Genomic DNA, 18,126 nt, shown 5'->3' with positions numbered 1-18,126 from the left:
GAAGATGGTTAAAGAACACAAGAAGCAGAGTCAGATCATTGGTCCATGTCATGGGCTGGCTGGATGCAGAGGAATGGGGGAGGTACCAGCTGCTTTTGGCTCTGCAGGGTTTCACACAGAAGTCTTTCCCATCCCTATCTGGAGATGCTGGTAAGTGAACCTGGGACTTTTTGCATTGCAAACAATGTGTTCTTCCATAGGTCTCTGATCTGCAGAACCAATACAAACCTCAACGCTCTTCCCCACACTCTCCCACATGTGCTGGCACATGCATGATCACACTCTTGCACGCACGCACACGCACGCAAACACACACACACACACACACACACACACACAGGCCATTACCTGCCAAGCCCTCCTTTTTTCTACCATCTTCTTCAAGTAATTTTTCATGGTCTGGTTTTCCTTCTCTGGGTTTGAGAAGGCCTTGCTGTTTTGCCACCTCTTTTACCTATTGTTAAAGAGAAAGACATTTCAGACAATTTGCAGAGGGCACAGATTCCATTTTTTAAACTGAACATAAACAAAAAGGGCTTTCAACCAACAAAAAGGGGGTTGGGGGTTGATCAGCTGCCTGCCTTTTTAAGGCAGCCAACCAATTTCACAATGTAATATTGAAAGGCGCTGTTGGGAACTTAGAATGGAAAGTGAAAGGGGGAAATGATTCCTTTGTTTTGCATCAAACTTTTATTCTTCAAGAGCTTCTGTACAAGATCCAAAGAGAACAGTGTTGATGGAACCATAGGTAAAGGAAACTCATTTGTTTTAACACACCCCTTGACCTCAAGGCAGCTTACGACAATAGACCAATAAAATGTGACAAAGTAGAATGGATAAAGTGGCATGAATCTAACACCTACCCTTCCCAAAGCCTGGCAGACTACAAAAATTACAGACTACAAAAAACCATAAGGAAGAATCTCTTCCAAAAGAACCAGGAAGGAATTGGATCATCCCTCATATCTTTCTTTAAAAAAATAATAATCTACCAACCTACAAGAAGAAAACTAGCCCATCCCATTCCTTGTGAGGCTAGTTTTCTTCTTGCAATTAATAAAAAAGGCAACAATTCAAAATGCAATGCTCCCCATCAGTAACCCAAAGTAGTACAGTCCTTGCTGTCAGCTCAGAATTCTGATGCTGCAAGCATTGACGAGATCTGGGCAAGAACATTCTTGGAGCAGAGTCCTGTGTGAATATCGTAACAAACAGGAAGGCTCATAAGAGAGAATTTCTTCCAACCTCCAGAAGGCACTTACTGAAATAGCTTGGGTTTTGTGAGTGAAGGCTTTCTGCTTTCGCGGGTTTATTGCAATCTTGTGCTTGGCTGCTGATGTGTCGAGGCAGCCCAGCGGAGTGGGTGGACGGCTGAAATCAACAGGAAGCAAGTGGCAGTATGGCAAGGTAGGACTCCCAACAACTGCAGAGGGTTGTGGGCTAAGGGGTCTGGAGGCAGATTCTGAGGTGACCTGAAAAATGCAGACAGACAAGTTTAATAGGTTTCAGGCCTCCCCTATACATGTGATTATTGCGCTAAAAACAACAACAACAACAATTTGGGTTCAGAAGCTAAAATACTCAGATGTAAGCACGTAACAAACATTATAAGTAAGTAAGATTCCACCTTTAGACCTGGGAAAATTACTGCACTGAAGTAGGCTGTTGTCCAATCAAGTGAGTGTAATATTGTTGATAGAGATTGCTGGACTACACACTTTGAAAGTTAAGGATTCCAATCCCCACAAAACTCACAGGCTGAACTTAGGTCAGACATTGGCCTGGTGTGCACAAGGTAGGTACCATCTGTGCTATACTCTACATTTAAATCAACACCACACAATTTTAAACAGCCGTGGCTCCGCCCCCCCCCCCCCAAATCCTAGGAACTGTAAGTTTGTTCAGGGTGCTGAGAATTATAGCAGATCCCTATTCTCCTCAAAGAGCTACAGTTCCCAGAGTTCCATTTAAAAGACCTATTTCATAATGCTACTAAAAGAAGAAGAAAAAGCAAAGCCAGCACAGACATGGCAATCACCCAGCACAAGCCTTATACATAAAACAACCAATTAAACCAAAGGACCATTTATTTCTACAGCTCAGTTTACAATTAGCCACACACACACACACACCCTGAAGGCAGAAGTAAAAGAGAGAAAAAAGACAGGTCTTTCAGACCCATGTGAAGCTATGGAGGAATGAGGGTCTGTCTGGTTCTGTGTGGGACTGAATTCTGCCGCAGCAGGAAAAGTACAAAAGGCTGCCACTTCAGCAGCAGCTGGGAAAATGGCTATTTACCTGGTCATCTTCACTGTCTGTGCCACCTAAACTCAAAGAGTTATAGCGCTGGGCAGGGATTGAGGACCGCAGGATAAAACAAGGGAAAGGGATAAGTCAGGGAAACGTGGTGCTGGCATAACGTTCTCCAGGATGGCACATAAAAAGGACAGTTATGAGAAAACACAAAGGGGGTGGGGGAAATCGCGGGTGGAGGGAGGAATGTCAACAAAGCACCCATCACTCATGCATTTATGACAATATTGCCGGCAACTATCGTTGCACTGCCAAAATAGCTGCCACTAGGACAGATGAGGTTGTACTTGTTGCTGTTACAGTGGTACCTCAGGTTAAGAACTTAATTCGTTTCGGAGGTCTGTTCTTAACCTGAAACTGTTCTTAACCTGAAGCACCACTTTAGCTAATGGGGCCTCCCACTGCTGCCGCCGCACGATTTCTGTTCTCATCCTGAAGCAAAGTTCTTAACCTGAGGTACTATTTCTGGGTTAGTGGAGTCTGTAACCTGAAGTGTCTGTAACCTGAGGTACCACTGTATATCCCACCTTTTCTCCAAGGAGCTCAAGGTGACATACACCCAGTGGTTTTTCCCCCTAAAAAAAATGTTTAGGGGTACCCTCATTTTCATACTCATATTGAAATACTGCCCCTCAATGAGGCCAAACTTAGATTCACAAAATGTTTAGGGGTATGTGTACCCCTGCATCCCCCCAGGAAAAAAGCACTGCATATACCCTTCTCCTGCTTTCCATTTTATCCTCAACTTTATCCTGTAAGGTAGGCTAGGCTGAAAGACAGTGGGCAGTACCCAGGGGACTTCATAGCTGATTGGGGAGTTGAACCCCTCCAGTGCTCTTCAGGAAAGGGCCTGCGCAGAGCAAGGACAAAGTTGTTACGTTTCAGTGCAAAGTTATGTTTGGTTTCTAAGTCCTGGCAAGTGTTTTCAATAAACTGCTGCTTCCAAAGCTTTGGGGTGCACTGGAAAGCTTTAGCCAAGTCTCCTTAAAGTTCTTAATCATGATAGCTAGCTATGGCCTCCAGCAGCAGAGGCAACGGACCTCTGTTGCTATGCAACAACAACAGCGGGAGAGGACCCTTGCCCCCATGCCCTGCTTCTGGCCATCCCAGAGGCATCTAGCTTGCCACTGTGTAAAAGAGGATGCAAGACTAGACAGTGTTTTGGTCTGGTTCAGCAGGGCTCTCCTGAGAGTTTTCTCTTTTGGCTTCATGAGACGTCTCCAAATCAGATTCGTATAAAAATGAAAGTAAAGAGGAACAGGGGGCTTAAAACCACAAGCTGCAAGCTGCAATTTCTAGGGGTGGTTTTCCATGGGAAGAGTTCCCTGTGAAGAGGGATTGACCGTGAAACCACTCTGAGCATTGTGGCTCTGTCAGGGAAATAAGGTCTCCTGGCAACACTCAAGCACCCTCTAGAAACGATGAATCCCAGGATTCTCTGTAGGAACTGTTTAAAATGGTATGATACTGCTTTAAATGGATAGTGCAGATAAGGTCTAACTTCAGGTCATTAATTTCAGTGATTCTACTCCGAGTAGGACTTCGTTGAATACAACCCTATGTTTCTTCCACGCTTCAAGAACACTCGGTATGCATTTCAGTGCCACCACTTTGTAAAATACGAAGGGCTCCAGCAGACCAATGTCTTTCTCCCCACCAGTATTAGCAACTGAAATATGAAAGCTAGGAGCTAAATGGCACCTTAAACCTAAGTTATGGGCACAGCAATGGAATGTCTAAGCACGCTTTTTTATAACCAGAATACAAAGCTGAAAATGAATGAACTGCAGCTGAAATATTATGTTCATTTTTCACATGGTCTAGTCCTTCCCCTGCCCACCCACCTAATATTCTTAAGAGGGTCTCTTCTCCAAGCTTCAGAGAGTAGCCGAAAGTGGGGAGGCAGAAAAAGGTCCTCCTTTCCTTCCACTCTGCAGTTTTAATCTGAAATCTTAGGCGCAGTACTACGCCCAGAGCTCAGAAAATGCTCGCGTTAATGAAATTCCCTGTCGCAAAATGCGCCAAGAACAATGGGAGTTTCAAACCCTGCTCCCCTCCCTTATTCATATACATGTATATGTGCACCAGTAGCAGTTTAGTCATGCTGGCCACATGACCCAGAAAGCTGTCTGTGGACAAATGCCGGCTCTCTCAGCCCGAAAAGCAAGATGAGCACTGGACTTAACTGTCCAGAGGTCCTTCACTTTTACCCTTTAACACACACACACACACACTTTTCTTTTCTTTTCTTGATTTGAGGACTGGATTAAAAAGGGGTGGGGAGGGAAACCACCATGACCATAAAGATTTGGAGAACTATCAGGATTTGTCCAAATTAATATTAAATAAAGCTGGAATGGAGGAAAAGGAAACGTGTAGTGAAACATTTGCTGTTGCCTGCCAAATGGCAGAGGCACCACACCTCATGATATAATAGACCTATTCGGGCATTATCCTTCACATGATTAAACAGTGGTGCCATGGTTAAAACACTGCAGACCAAGGTTTAAATCCCCACCCAACCATAAAGCTCATGGCGTGCTCTTGGGCCAGTTATTCTCTGTTAGCATAAGCTACTTCACAGGGCTGTTGTGAGGATAAAGCAGGGATGGAAGGGGAGGGAGAACAATGTGCTATGCCTTGAGCTACTTGGAGGAAAGTGGTAATATAAATGCAATAGTACAATTTAAAACGTGTGAAGGAGAGAGCAGGGCTGTGAGTGTGGCACTGTATGTCCTCATCCCCTGTTGGAAGCAGCCTGCTCTAATGCATGAAAGCTGATCATTCCCAGTGACTGGCACGCACACACACACACACACACACACACACACCATGCAGGAGAGGACAGTGGCCAGCAGCATACCCCACTCCCTCTCCCCACACCTCAAGATCAGTAATAGTGTGAGGGAAAAGTGCCCCCAAAGTGCTATTCTCTATTATCCCTTGTGTTCAAAAGGGCACAGCACATACCTTGTTCGCAGAACAAATCAGAACATCATGGAGGGTGGAAATTCCCTTAGGACTTCTGGGTAAGCCATCGTCTTCCGAAATGCCACCCACCTCTTCCATTCTCTTGCTGGGGATAACAAGCGGTGGCGATCGAAACACGAGGTTCGGCTGTAACTGAAGCTGTTTGGGTGGAAGGAAAGGAAGGAATAAAAGTACACAGGAGTCGTCAAACATTTTTTTTAACTAGGAGGTGCAGCCCTCTTGGCAAGTACAATGCTGCTAAGGTTGCTTCGGTTTCCATTCTACCCTTACATTGCAACCTGGGCCAGCCCAAGAGAGTTTGCTACCTGAAGCCTAGGACAGGATGGTACTCTTCATTTCCACAGCTCTATATGCATTCAAAACCAGCTGTCCTGAGAGTTTGATTGCTCTTCAGCACTGGCAATGATAGCATCCTCCTCCACTGTACCTGAGGACAGCAGGCTAGCTTTGTGGGCAACAGGATGGGACAGACCTTGGAGGACACAAACGTAATAATATTCCTATTGGATCAAGGACATCCTGGCAAATTCAGGTTGCACCACTGAGGTCGACTTGGAGCTCATAAATGTCAAATCTACTTCCACACAAGGCTGGACTTTTTACAATAAGGAAACTACTGGGGAAATGCAATGGGAAGTGTGGGATAACATTTGCTCAGTACAACATCATCTAACCTCCCAGCAAACAAATCTCAATAAACAGGTCACCTGGAAGTGACCAAACTTCAGAATGTGATAAAGGCTGCAAAAACCAATAACTTCAGTTTTTATCAGATATGGAGGGCAAGAAACGAGTTCCTGATGGTTACAATTGTATTGGGCATAGCTTGTAATAATAATAATAACATGCACATTTCATGGAACATGGAGACAGGGGAGCAACGTTCCAAAAGTTGATCTCCAGCACGCCAAAGAACTCCTGGTGGGTAACTGAGTCCTGCTGTGTGGTCTCTCTAAAGCAGTGTCAATTGGCCTGAGCTCTGAAATCTGTGGCACTTGTATCAACCCAATGAAAAATGTGCTCATTCAGAGAACACACACGAAAAAGGAAGGGGCAGAAATGAGCCAACGGCGGCTGTACAATATCTTCATTCAGACAAATGTCTTGATGCACATCCTCATGTGGAATTTGCATATATCCACAGCCACTCAAAGAATGAGTTCTGACTTGGAAAAGGAAGTCGCTTTTGCTATGCTGAAATGCTTTAATTTGCCATGCTCCCATCCTAAAACATGACAACCGTGTCTCTTACTAATAATGGCACAGGCTTGGCAGCAAGCATGGGCCCAGAAGTCATTTTCCCAAGATACATGATAAAGGAAAAAGACGGAAGACTGAAGGGTGGTGGGGAGGTGTCCCAACAGCTGTCACTCCCCTCCCACCAAGCTTTAAAAGACAAGACTGAGTGAGCTCACTTGAGAGATTCTCTCACCTTATGAGGCCACCATGCATTGAAACACATGCTCCTCCTTGGTGGGTTCATATGATCCCACTTACAGTGGCAGCATCTGGTTCTCAGTGACAGAACTGTGCTGGAAGGAAAGGGGGATCCTGGAGAGTCCTCAACTGAACCAAGAAACCACAACCCTCGGGAGAGGTGAAGGTCCTCTTACCTGCAAAGCTTTCACCTTCCCTGGAAAGGTTTCTGGAGAGGACACTGTGAAAACACTGTCATGCGATAAGGCTTTGTTTCCCATGTTCCCTTTGGATCTGAAATGGGAAAAAGGGGGGAGTTCAGACTTTTAAAAAAAACTATATTTTAATGCTTTTAAAAAAATGTTTCTTTAAGTCACAGGCGGGGAAGCTATGACTCTCCAGATGATGCTGAACTCCAACTCCCAGCATCCTTAGCCACTGTCTTTGCTGGCAAGGGTTTATGGGGCTGATGGGAATTTGAGTCCAACAATGCCCGGATGGCTCCCATCTCTGCCTTACATTCTCCACATACACATACTAATTTTTACAACAGTCCTGTAAGGTAGGGCTGTCTTTCCTACATACCATGCACAGGGCACCAAGGCTAAGAAATAGCAGCTTAAAAAGGCACTCAGAGTGTTCAAAGCTAAGCTGGAAAAGAGGCTTCATGGGTCTTAGAGAGTAACTCCAGCTTTCCCAAGCTGGAGCCCCCGATATTGCTGAACTACATCTCCCATTATGCCTGACTATTGCTCCTACTTGTTGGGGCTGATGGGATTTGGTGTCCAACAGCATCTAGAGGGCACCTGGTTGGGTGGGTCTGCCACCAAAAGCACTTTATTTATTATAACTCTTATTTTATATATACTTAAGAAAACTTACTTGCTGTGCTTCTACAAGTAGCAGCCAAGGTGGCTTAACCATAAAAACCATAGTAACATAGAAAGCAGGGCAGGACCCTTAGTTTAGTGCCTATAGAAGAGCCAGATAAATAATCAGAGGCTGTGAAAGTCCTTTGTAAGGGGACCCTGGAGAACAGCCATTGCTGGGCTAGAAAGACCAGTGGTTTGACTCCATGGCAGTGGTTTCTGGTGCCCATTGGGAGGGTTGGGGCAGAAAGCAGCAAGCCCAACAGTAGGTGAAGCAAGACCCAACGACAGGCACAGCCAACTCTTCCTGGTTTTGTTCTCATCCTCCTCCCTGTTGAATTCAGCAAGGGCACCATTGAGACTAAGGAGGAGGCAGAAGCTGACACACAGTGCCATCTACTGTCTTGCTTGTTAGTAAGAAGGCAGGAAGGTGGGGGTCAGAGTGAGGTTGGTGGAGCAGTGCACCATTGATCCTAATGGAGTAGTTTCCACTGCTCAGAGGAGCAGGCCTCCTTGGAATGTGGTGGACTCTCCTTTGCTAGAGGTTTTTAAGAGCAGAGGCTAGAGAAGCAAATAAGCATGTAAGAAGATCTCTGTTGAGTCAGAGCTTTCTTGTCCAGCATTCTGCTCTCACACTGGCCTGCCAGACTGTCCTGCATTGGCAAGGTGGTCAGACTAGAGGACCTTTGGTGGCCCATTCCAACTCTGTGTTTCCTGTGTTCACTACTGCATACAACAATACACAATACAAAGCAGCCTTGGGGACTTTGTTCTTCGTGGAAATGTGGCCTAAAATAATACCTTGTATTAGTCAATAATACTGTGCACATCTGCGCTCTGTATTTTGGACTGCTGCAAGTTCAAGATTTGGCTATAGAGATCCTTTTTTATTAGTTGCAGAGTGTTGCCACTGTCTGCATATTGGAGGTGGAGGGATAAGGTCATGTTCCTCCCACAATCGTGGTATGAAATAGCTGCTCAGGCCATGATAATATTTCAGGTACCATATGATAACAATAAAATATTGACGAACCCACCTGCAGCACCCATGCTAATTGGTGCTGTCTGGGTGGATTTTAGACAACAGACGGTCAAATCCCATCTCTCAGCGCTTCTGTGAGCTAAAACAGTCCAGAGGGTGTGTTTTTTACTGCACTAGCTGTTTTGAGGCACGCTGCAAATGGAAAAGAGGAAATTCCTGGCATTCCAGCTGCAGCGCTGGGATTTGTTTGTGCACCAGCATGAATGAAATGTGTAGCTTGCTGTGGGACAATTCTTGCTTTTAACCTGTTGCTACAAGACAATTGCACTACCTTACCCAGGCTCTATTGGCAAATGGAGTATGCAGGAATCAAGGTTTCGGATGCTGACATCACTACTGGATTGACTTGGCTTTAATTTTATTTCTCCCAAGGAGGACGGCTGCTCCTTGTTTTTCTTCTTCTTGGAGAAAAAGTTCTTAAAAGTCTGAAACCTTGATCTCTTCTTCTCTGCACAAAGAAAATTTTAAAAGTGTCACGTCAAAGCAGTTGGCATGAAGGGGGGAAACCTCTCTGGCGTTATAATGACTGTGAGAAAATGGAAGACAACAGTATGTCCAACTAATGGCTGCCTGCTGTATTGTATTCTATTAAAGGTAAAGGTAAAGGGACCCCTGACCATTAGATCCAGTCGTGACCGACTCTGAGGTTGCGGCGCTCATCTTGTTTTATTGGCTGAGGGAGCCAGTGTACAGCTTCCGGGTCATGTGGCCAGCATGACTAAGCCGCTTCTGGTTAACCAGAGCAGCGCACGAAAATGCCATTTACCTTCCCGCCGGAGCGGTACCTATTTATCTACTTGCACTTTGATGTGCTTTCGAACTGCTAGGTTGGCAGGAGCTGGGACCAAGCAATGGGAGCTCACCGCGTCGCAGGGATTCGAACCGCCGACCTTCTGATCGGCAAGTCCTAGGCTCTGTGGTTTAACCCACAGCGCCACCCGCGTCCATTGTATTTTATTACTTCATTCTTATTATACTGCATTGGTTTAAAATATTGTTTGTTTATAAATGGCACTTTTGTAAGAAATATAGCAAGGCAGCGTACAGCTTAAAGACCCAACACTGTAATACCCACAGCAATTAAAACAGGTGTTGGGAAACCTTGCCACTCCAGATGTAGCTGAGCTACAGTACTGCTTCCCTGGCCACTAGCAATGTTTGGTGGTGCTGATGAGAGCTGTAGTTTATTCACTTTGATTTTATTTGTTTGATTGCTGTTAGCAGCCCTGGAGGAAATAATAATAATGTGATGGAAAAGCCATTTATAGCCTCCACTCCAGCTGAAGATTTCAAGAACAATACACAAGATTATGCTAAAATATCACATATTAACAATGCACGAAACTAGTTCAGCTGCTTCCTTAATTAGCAGTGGTGGTTTTTTGAAGGCTCGTGGCCTGCTAGATAGCAAAAGTTTCGATTTTTTTCATTCGGCAGCAAATATGGATCTGTCTGATTTTGGAGGAAACTTATGCTCCTTCACATGCCTGGAAAACATTGGGCTGTTCCTCTAACAATTAACTCATACATTTGTTAAATGTGTAGATTATTACACATAATTCCATGCCGCCGCCCCCATTCTTTCCCTCTAAGATGAGAATTTTTTCCCAGCTGCATTGCACTATCTTGGATGCAAAGAAGTCATGAGATGACCAGAACCTGGCTCGACACATATTCTATTATTTGACTAAACAGGGGCACCCGACATTTTTAAAATCCTCACAGCTGGTGGGCTCCTTCGAAAACAAAAGCATCACTTCAATGGGAATTCATCTCCTCCCCTCCCCGCCAGCTAATCATTTTGTCAGCAATGTTTTCTCTCCGCCTCGTGCCAGCATGCATGGCAGGGGCAAGATAGTGCCACCATCAGCTGCAGAGTGGCTTGCACAGTAACTGCTTTGTGGAGTGAACAATGACTCCAGGCTGCTACCTGCCCTCTCTCTCTGCCTTGCTCTGTGGGAGAGAGATGTCAGCCACAGCCAACATACTTAACATGACTTAAGCCACGTAGTTTGATGCAGATAGTGATTAGGCATCTTGATCTAAGAGACAGGGAAACTGGCAAAGCAGTAGACTTTGCAGGATCCGCTTTTGTTCATCACCAAACATGTTTGTGTTTTGGAATTGCCAGGAATTCACAGTTAAAGGCTTCCATAAACAGTGTAACATCAGGATATCTTAAGGACAACCATACACAGTCCATAGTTTGGTGTGTGCCGTGCATGCGAGAAAGCAAAACACAGATGGTGGCACCTAGACTATAGGGACAACTTCTGGGGGAGGCTCATTTGCAGCCTGCCCCAAAGGATTTTAGACAGGAAATTTTAGACCCTACTACTAGGGATGGAAGGATCTGTCAATTTCAGGTGTTGTTGTTTTATTTCAGTTCTCTCAGTTTCAGCTTCCCCCCGTCTTAAATCCAGTTCCCAACGCTTATGCAGCAATCTGCATTTTTTTAAAATCCTAGTGAAAGTTTGCTAGCATTTTAGTGTGAATCCCTCCTAAGAAACGTATCTTCGTATGCGGTTTTGACTAATATACCCATTTCTGCAAGAAACTTCTCCTAATTAATACAATGCATTTGAGAATTTGCTTTTCATGCACACTTTACCCATATACTCACATTTTTTAAAAAAAAACGCTGGTTGATACCGGGCACTGCAGCACAACATTTGGATAAGCGTGAATTTTGAACAATGGCTGCTTTTCAGTTCTCATATAGTTTTGGAAAGTGCAAATTTGATAAGATACACCTTTCAATGGGAACTGAATCAAATTGCTCCCCCATCCCTAGCTGCTACTTTGAAAAACATTTTTGGACAGCAGTCAGCCAGCCATTGTTCCATGCTGCCATTCAGGCCTCTGTTGCTGTTCATGAGGGCCATTCTAGAACAGCCTTCCCCAACAGAGTGGCATCCATGTCTTTTTTTTGACTACAACTCTCATCAGCACCAGCCATCATGGCCAATAGTCAAATGTGATAGGAGTGGTAGCCCAAAATTACCTAGAGGACCACAGTTCAGTAAGGCTACTCTAGGGGGGGGGAGAGAAAGTAGACCCTTGCCAGAGTTTCAGCTTACACGAGAGAAAGTGGTGAGGAGTTGGTGGGAGTGGTGACTCAGCTGCTGGCCAGTTATCATCAGCTTATTGGGGGTTAGTTCAGACTGACAGTTGCCAACCCATAGATCAGGACATCTTCAAAACAGCCATCAAAAGTGCAATATATTTACTTACTTGAACATTCTTCCTCTGTCTCTTCAACCTCACATGGCTCTATCTCATACACTCCAGTCGCCATGACAGTCTCTCTGAAATTTCCAAGGATAAAAGGAAAGATTACTTTAGATGTGAACACACTCTGAAGTACTCATGATAGACTGGGATATAGTTTCACACCCAGCAAAGAAGGAAAACATTGTCTCTGATGCAGTCCTACAGAACCACTCTGTGCATACCAAACCGGGGGGTGGGGTGTAGGGTTATTTCACAGATATGTTTGCACAGGAGCTAAACGGTCTTTCCCTCACTTTTCAATAACACCCCATTCTCCAGCCAAAAACAACAAACAGCCTTGCTTCTCAAGAGGACATGTACCACTTTTCAGGAAGTTGGGATCAACGTTCGCATTAAGAGGGGGAAGAAACAGTAAATGCTTAAAATGTTTAATTTTTTTTCTTTCCCGTGGGCAAAAGAATCTCACAGATCAGACTCTACAGCTTTTTTTTAGACTTAAAAAACCCCCACCTCTGTGCCAAGGGGTTAAAGGATCTACATAACGGAGAATATGAGCTATCACTCAATAAATGGAAATACAGCAGCAACAGCAGAAAACAGCAGATGTGAAGACAGAGCATGAGAATCAACAATATGCAGATAAGCAGCCAGGTCATTTAGAAATAAATTTAAAAGAAACAGGACTGTGTCTAACCCCCCTCAGAGCAGGGACTAAAATAGGAACTTATCCTTGCTGTCCACATCTGATTTGGCTGCATATTTAGAAGTATTTGTTTTCCCATTGTTGTGACACATATTCTGTTTCTGTACAAAAATTTATTGGTCTGTGACTGTATAATAAACAATTCTTCTTCTTCAAAGTGGAGAGGTTTCTGGCTAACCTAACTACTGGGTTCATTAAAGGACTAGGCTCAAGTCCCACCAGATGATAGCAGTGGAAACTGGGGGCAGATCTGATCCAATGGCGCGGGGGAATGCAAAGATAGATAAAGCCACAGAGCTCCCTCATGTAACTATCTTTCTAAACTGATGTGCTTTATTATAGGGTCCCTCAGTTCGGAGCTGCAAAAATCCCAGTTCTGCAGTGCAACCACCGGACTGCCCTTCCATCATGCCCACATACCAGAGAAGTCAGAAGGGTTGCATACTTGCTTAGCTTGCAAAACACTCTCCTCCGCAACCCACCATCTGCTTCCTCTCTTGCATTTCTATGCAGTTGACGGCAGAGGTCCAGACAGGCTTCAGCCCTGATAACAAGGTTCAGTACTGCATCCTGGGCTGCCCCTGCCTTTTCCACATTCTCCTGAATTCTGCCTGGTATCACTGGCGAGCTACCAAGTGTGCTTGTGGATCCTAATTTCATTCCAGGAATGGAGAATCTTTAAATGTTGTGGGCATGCTCATGTAAGGAAGTAAAGGGGGGGAGGGTGTGCCTTCTTTTAAGATGGTACCTAGCAGTTACAGTTTTTGAGTTGCAGCCAACTAAGTTTTACTTGAAATTAATGGGCCTAAGTCGTGCCCGTCAATAGGTCTACAGTAAGGAGGACAAACACTTGATACAACCCTTTACAGTGGTACCCCGCAAGACGAACGCCTCGCGAGACGAAAAACTCGCAAAACGAAAGGTTTTTTCGTTTTGGAGTTGCCTCGCAAGACGAATTTCCCTATGGGCTTGCTTCGCAAAACGAAGCTTGCCCCGGGGACAGCGGGTCTTCTCTTTTGAAGCAAGGGGCTGCGGGGAGATCGCTTCTCCCGGTGCTCCGAAGCGGGGCGGGGGGGCGGGAACACCTTCTGAAGGTGGGTGGGGGGCGAAAGTCTTTGTCCCCCCTGCCTGCCTTGCCACGGGCTTTTACATCGCCCCGGACAGCGGAGAAGTCCTCCGCTGTCCCGGGCGATTTTAAAATGCCGCCCGCCAGCATTTTAAGATCGCCCCGGACAGCGGAGAAGTCCTCCGCTGTCCCGGGGTTTTTTAAAATGCTGGGGGTGGGAAGAAAAGCCCTTGTCCCCCCCCCCCCAGCCTTCAGAAGAGGCGGTTTCCCTAGGAACGCATTAATTGATTTTCAATGCATTCCTATGGGAAACCGTGCATCGCAAGACGAAAAACTCGCAAGACGAAGAGACTTGCGGAACGAATTAATTTCGTCTTGCGAGGCACCACTGTATATAAGTATTGTATTAAAAATAATGAACTTTTTTGAAATGTGCTGACTGATAATCCAGTTAATCTTTTAATCAGTTAAAAGAAGGTTTTAGAATCAATTAATATAACCAATTAATCAATTACAGGTTGCAAACCATGTATACACTTTCAAGCATATATTTACAATCAAAGGGCCAGAAAGTTACTTGAAAACTTTTATGTATGTAAAGAGGACAGCTGAAGAAGTTCAATTCTGCACTTATTCTGACATCCTAGACAGGAGTCAGAGATTCTGTCCCCCCAGATATTGTTGGACTCCAAGCCCCATCAACCGTGGCCATTGGCCATTTTACCTGGGGCTGATGGGAGTTGTAGTCCAAAACATCTGGTGGCACACAGCTTCCCCAGTGTCCCGCTCCCCTGCCCCACGTTCTCATGTAACTAAAGAATACACACATTCCAAGCTATAGGTCACATTCAGAGCTGAGGTAGGTCTAAGATGCCAAGCTCTCTCTTAAGTATCACAAATATAATAAGATAATAATAGCATTAAGAAAGTCGAGTTTAGCAGCCAAGTGACATTCAATATTAATGAAAGCATTCTGTTAGGATCATTAAAAGGTCATGTTGGCTTTTTTGCAAATATCAATGGACATCACACTAAAATGAGCTCTCTGGGTGCACCACAAAGGCCCATACAATTCCTATAAAAAGGAATTTGATTAAATACAATTACACATTAATGTATTAGGAGGAGGAGGAGGAGGAGGAATAGTAGTAAGTACATCTGTATGGAGAAGTGTGTGTGATTTTCCCGCCATCCACATTGAACAGGCTTTACTGCAGTGCCTTTTATTGCTGGAGAGAGTTTTGTGTGTGTGTTCATGCGCAAGTAAAACAAAATCTAATAGAAAACAGCTGGTTTCGTGGGTTTCCCCCTTTAAAAAAACGTAACAGGAGGAAATGCTTTTCATACAATTACACAGGCTTAGCTGGGGAAGCCAAAGGGAATGAAAGACATGGCAAGTCTCTTTGGTGAAAGAAACGAAAATAAATGGTTTGGTACGTAGCAGTCAAGCCAAGGGAACAAACGCCTCTTTGAGCCACAGATCTTGAATTTCATGCTGCCTCGATTTCTCCCCACCTATACGGCACCGCCTCTGTAATAGAAATCACCCGACACAGGCATTCAAGGCAAGCCAAATGTCATAAACGAATACACATCCTAAAGAGACGCAGTTGGCTCCTGTCACTTGGTCACTCTGAACTTCTGGTGAGTTCACACAATCTGGGCACCGTTGGTAATCCAGAATGCTCAATGTGGCTGGGGATGAAGGAGCATCTCCACTAGCTATTCCACATGCACAGGGGCATCTCCCAGTCAGAAGAAACCTGTTCTGTCTCCAGAAGGAATCCAGTGTCTGGGCAGGGAGGAGAAAGAAGGCCCATTGCCTTATACCTTCCCTGCTGTGGCACATCCACCCTCCGAACTAGGGTTGTATTAAGATGTGCTTGTTTTTTAAAGGATGGGTCCTTCAATTATAACCAGTGGATATGTCTATAACAGCCTCTATTTATTTTTGATTTCGCTGTTCCTGTTCTTCTCCCTGAAGAAGTGCTACACTATTCTAAGAGGAGATTTTGCTACTTCATAAAATACTCCTTTTTTAAAACAGTATTTTGAGGTTCTTCTTGATTCTTCGTTGAGAAGCGGGTCCCATGCACCAAACATCCAGTTCCACCACCCAAGATTTTTTTTTTAATGCACCACAGCTGGGGAAGGATCCTAAGTCTATGGTACAGTTTCTGCTTTTACATGCAGGAGATTCCTGGTTCAATCCCCAGTATCTCCAGGTTGGGCTGGGAAAGACCCCCCCCCCCCCAAAATCCTAGAGAGCCACAGCTAGTCAGTACAGACAATACTCAGGTAGAGGAACCAGTGCTCTGACTCTGTATAAGGTTCCTGAGGCTTTATTGCCCTGTTGGTTCAGGAACTTACCTGAGACACTCCACCCACCCATTGCTTCTCTGTACAAAAACCACATTGGAGTTTCTTTCTTTAAAAAAAAGAAAAGAAACTGAAAATCAGCACAGTTCTGTCCCCTCTCCCAACAGATTTTCTCTCCCACCTCTACCCATTACAAGGAAGTTATGGTATTGTATTTCTGGTGTTAGGTCAGAGCTTAAGTCTAAAAATGCTTGGTGTTTTTTCTTTCTTTTCAAAATACCAGGAAAGACTCTGAGGTTCTAAGAAAAAGAGTCAATTATGCTTCAATTGGTAGGTTAAAAAAAAACAAAAAACAACCAGCTCCAATGGGGAACAGGAGGCAGTTTAGACAAAATTGAATTCCCCTTCCATCGCTTGCTGGCAGACTTGATTCCAAGTGTATTCAATGCAGATGTTTCATGGTCAGGGAATTCCAATATGGAAGGGTACACTTTTGGCACGAATTCCTGGAGGGACACTTGCCATAAACATTTAATCTCCAAGCCAAAACAAAAACTAATTTCCCCCACCCCTGGGGGAAAAAAACCCCAGCTCCCCATCCTTGAGCCTCTAGATTGTAAATGAAAGGCAGGCATTGTGGTTTCACTTCTTGCATTGCCAACAAGCTCTCTTCAGTCAACTTACCAGGGGTTGGGGGGGCGGGAATCCAGTTGCAAAGTAAGCTGCACACATATTCATGGGAGAGGGAGGCATTTAGTGCCTGCTTATGCGCTGCTTTAAATAGCCACTCCTTACCCCTGGGAGGATGCATAGGAAGATGCCTCAAGCCAACTTTCCTCAACCTGGTAATCACCACATTTTTTTTTACCTCAATACCCATCTGCCCCAGCTGGCACAGCCAATGGTCAGGAACAATGAGAGTTGTCATTCAGCGACATCTGGAAAGCCCCAGGTTGAGGAAGGCCATACTGAGCTATAACCACTGGTCCACAACAGTAGCCCAGTGTGATCTACTCTGACTGGTAGCGGCTCGCCAAGTGAAGGCTTTCCTGAGATCTGCTACCCAAACCAGGTAACTGGGGATGTCAGGAATTGAACAGGACAGCTTCTACATCAAGCCAATGGGCCACACCTCCTTTCCCTCGTGTTTGCTTAGACCATCCAAAGACAGTACAGTGGTACCTTGGTTCTCAAACTTAATCCGTTCTGGTAAGGTAAAGGTAAAGGGACCCCTGACCATTAGGTTCAGTCGCGGACGACTCTGGGTGTTAAGTTGTGGGCGAACATGTCCGACGACACAGAGATTCTTTAAACAGCTCTTCTTTATTCAGATGCCAGAACAGAACTTAGACTGAGGAGCTCAGTCAGCCTGCTTATATAGAGCTCCAGAACAATGCAACTGTTGCCATTTTCTAAAACTATCCAATCACTGAACGTCACTTTTCGATCCTTCATTTGCATACAAAACTATCCAATCACTGAACGTCACTTTTCGATCCTTCATTTGCATACAAAACTATCCAATCACTGAACGTCACTTTTCGATCCTTCATTTGCATAACTATCTACAGTATCCCCCTGCTGGCCCAGGGTGAGAACTTCAGCACATAACACTGGGGTTGCGGCGCTCATCTCGCTTTATTGGCCGAGGGAGCCGGCGTACAGCTTCCAGGTCATGTGGCCAGCATGACTACGCCACTTCTGGCAAACCAGAGCAGCGCATGGAAACGCCGTTTACCTTCCCGCCGGAGCGGTACCTATTTATCTGCTTGCACTTTGACGTGCTTTTGAACTGCTAGGTTGGCAGGAGCAGGGACCGAGCAACAGGAGCTCACCCCATCACGGGGATTCGAACCGCCGACCTTCTGATCGGCAAGTCCTAGGCTCTGTGGTTTAACCCACAGTGCCACCCGCGTCCCATCCATTCTGGTAGTCCATTTCAAAAACAAAGCATTCCAAAACCAAGGCACCCTTTCCCATGGAAAGTAATGCAAAACAGATTAATCCATTCCAGACTTTTAAAAACAACCCCTAAAACAGCAATTTAACATGAATTTTACTATCTAACGAGACCACTGATCCATAAAATAAAAGCAATAATCAATATACTGTACTATAAAATAAATAAGACAGTATTGTAGATGATAAAAATTAACAGAAAAAGTCTCAAAAA

General features: G+C 44.9%; 1 protein-coding gene across 2 annotated transcripts in view; it reads right to left on the bottom strand.

The window, feature by feature from the left end:
* KIAA1210 overlaps window positions 1–18,126 on the bottom strand; it is a 43,210-nt gene that overhangs the window by 10,161 nt on the left and 14,923 nt on the right. The window contains exons 3-9 of one of the 2 annotated variants that reach the window (XM_080991092.1): window positions 11,866–11,939; window positions 8,908–9,079; window positions 6,918–7,014; window positions 5,285–5,442; window positions 2,299–2,365; window positions 1,263–1,472; window positions 349–454 (exon numbers count right to left, since the gene is read on the bottom strand). In XM_080991092.1, the coding sequence (XP_080847218.1) occupies window positions 349–454; window positions 1,263–1,472; window positions 2,299–2,365; window positions 5,285–5,442; window positions 6,918–7,014; window positions 8,908–9,079; window positions 11,866–11,939 (884 nt within the window). Of the gene's footprint in view, window positions 1–348; window positions 455–1,262; window positions 1,473–2,298; window positions 2,366–5,283; window positions 5,443–6,917; window positions 7,015–8,907; window positions 9,080–11,865; window positions 11,950–18,126 lie in introns of both variants that reach the window. The other variant, XM_080991093.1, reaches the window with a different exon arrangement.

This window comes from Podarcis pityusensis (genome assembly GCF_964106645.2).
Source record: "Podarcis pityusensis genome assembly, chromosome: Z".
Taxonomy (NCBI): Eukaryota; Metazoa; Chordata; class Lepidosauria; order Squamata; family Lacertidae; genus Podarcis; species Podarcis pityusensis.
This window is presented reverse-complemented; position numbering and strand designations above follow the sequence as displayed.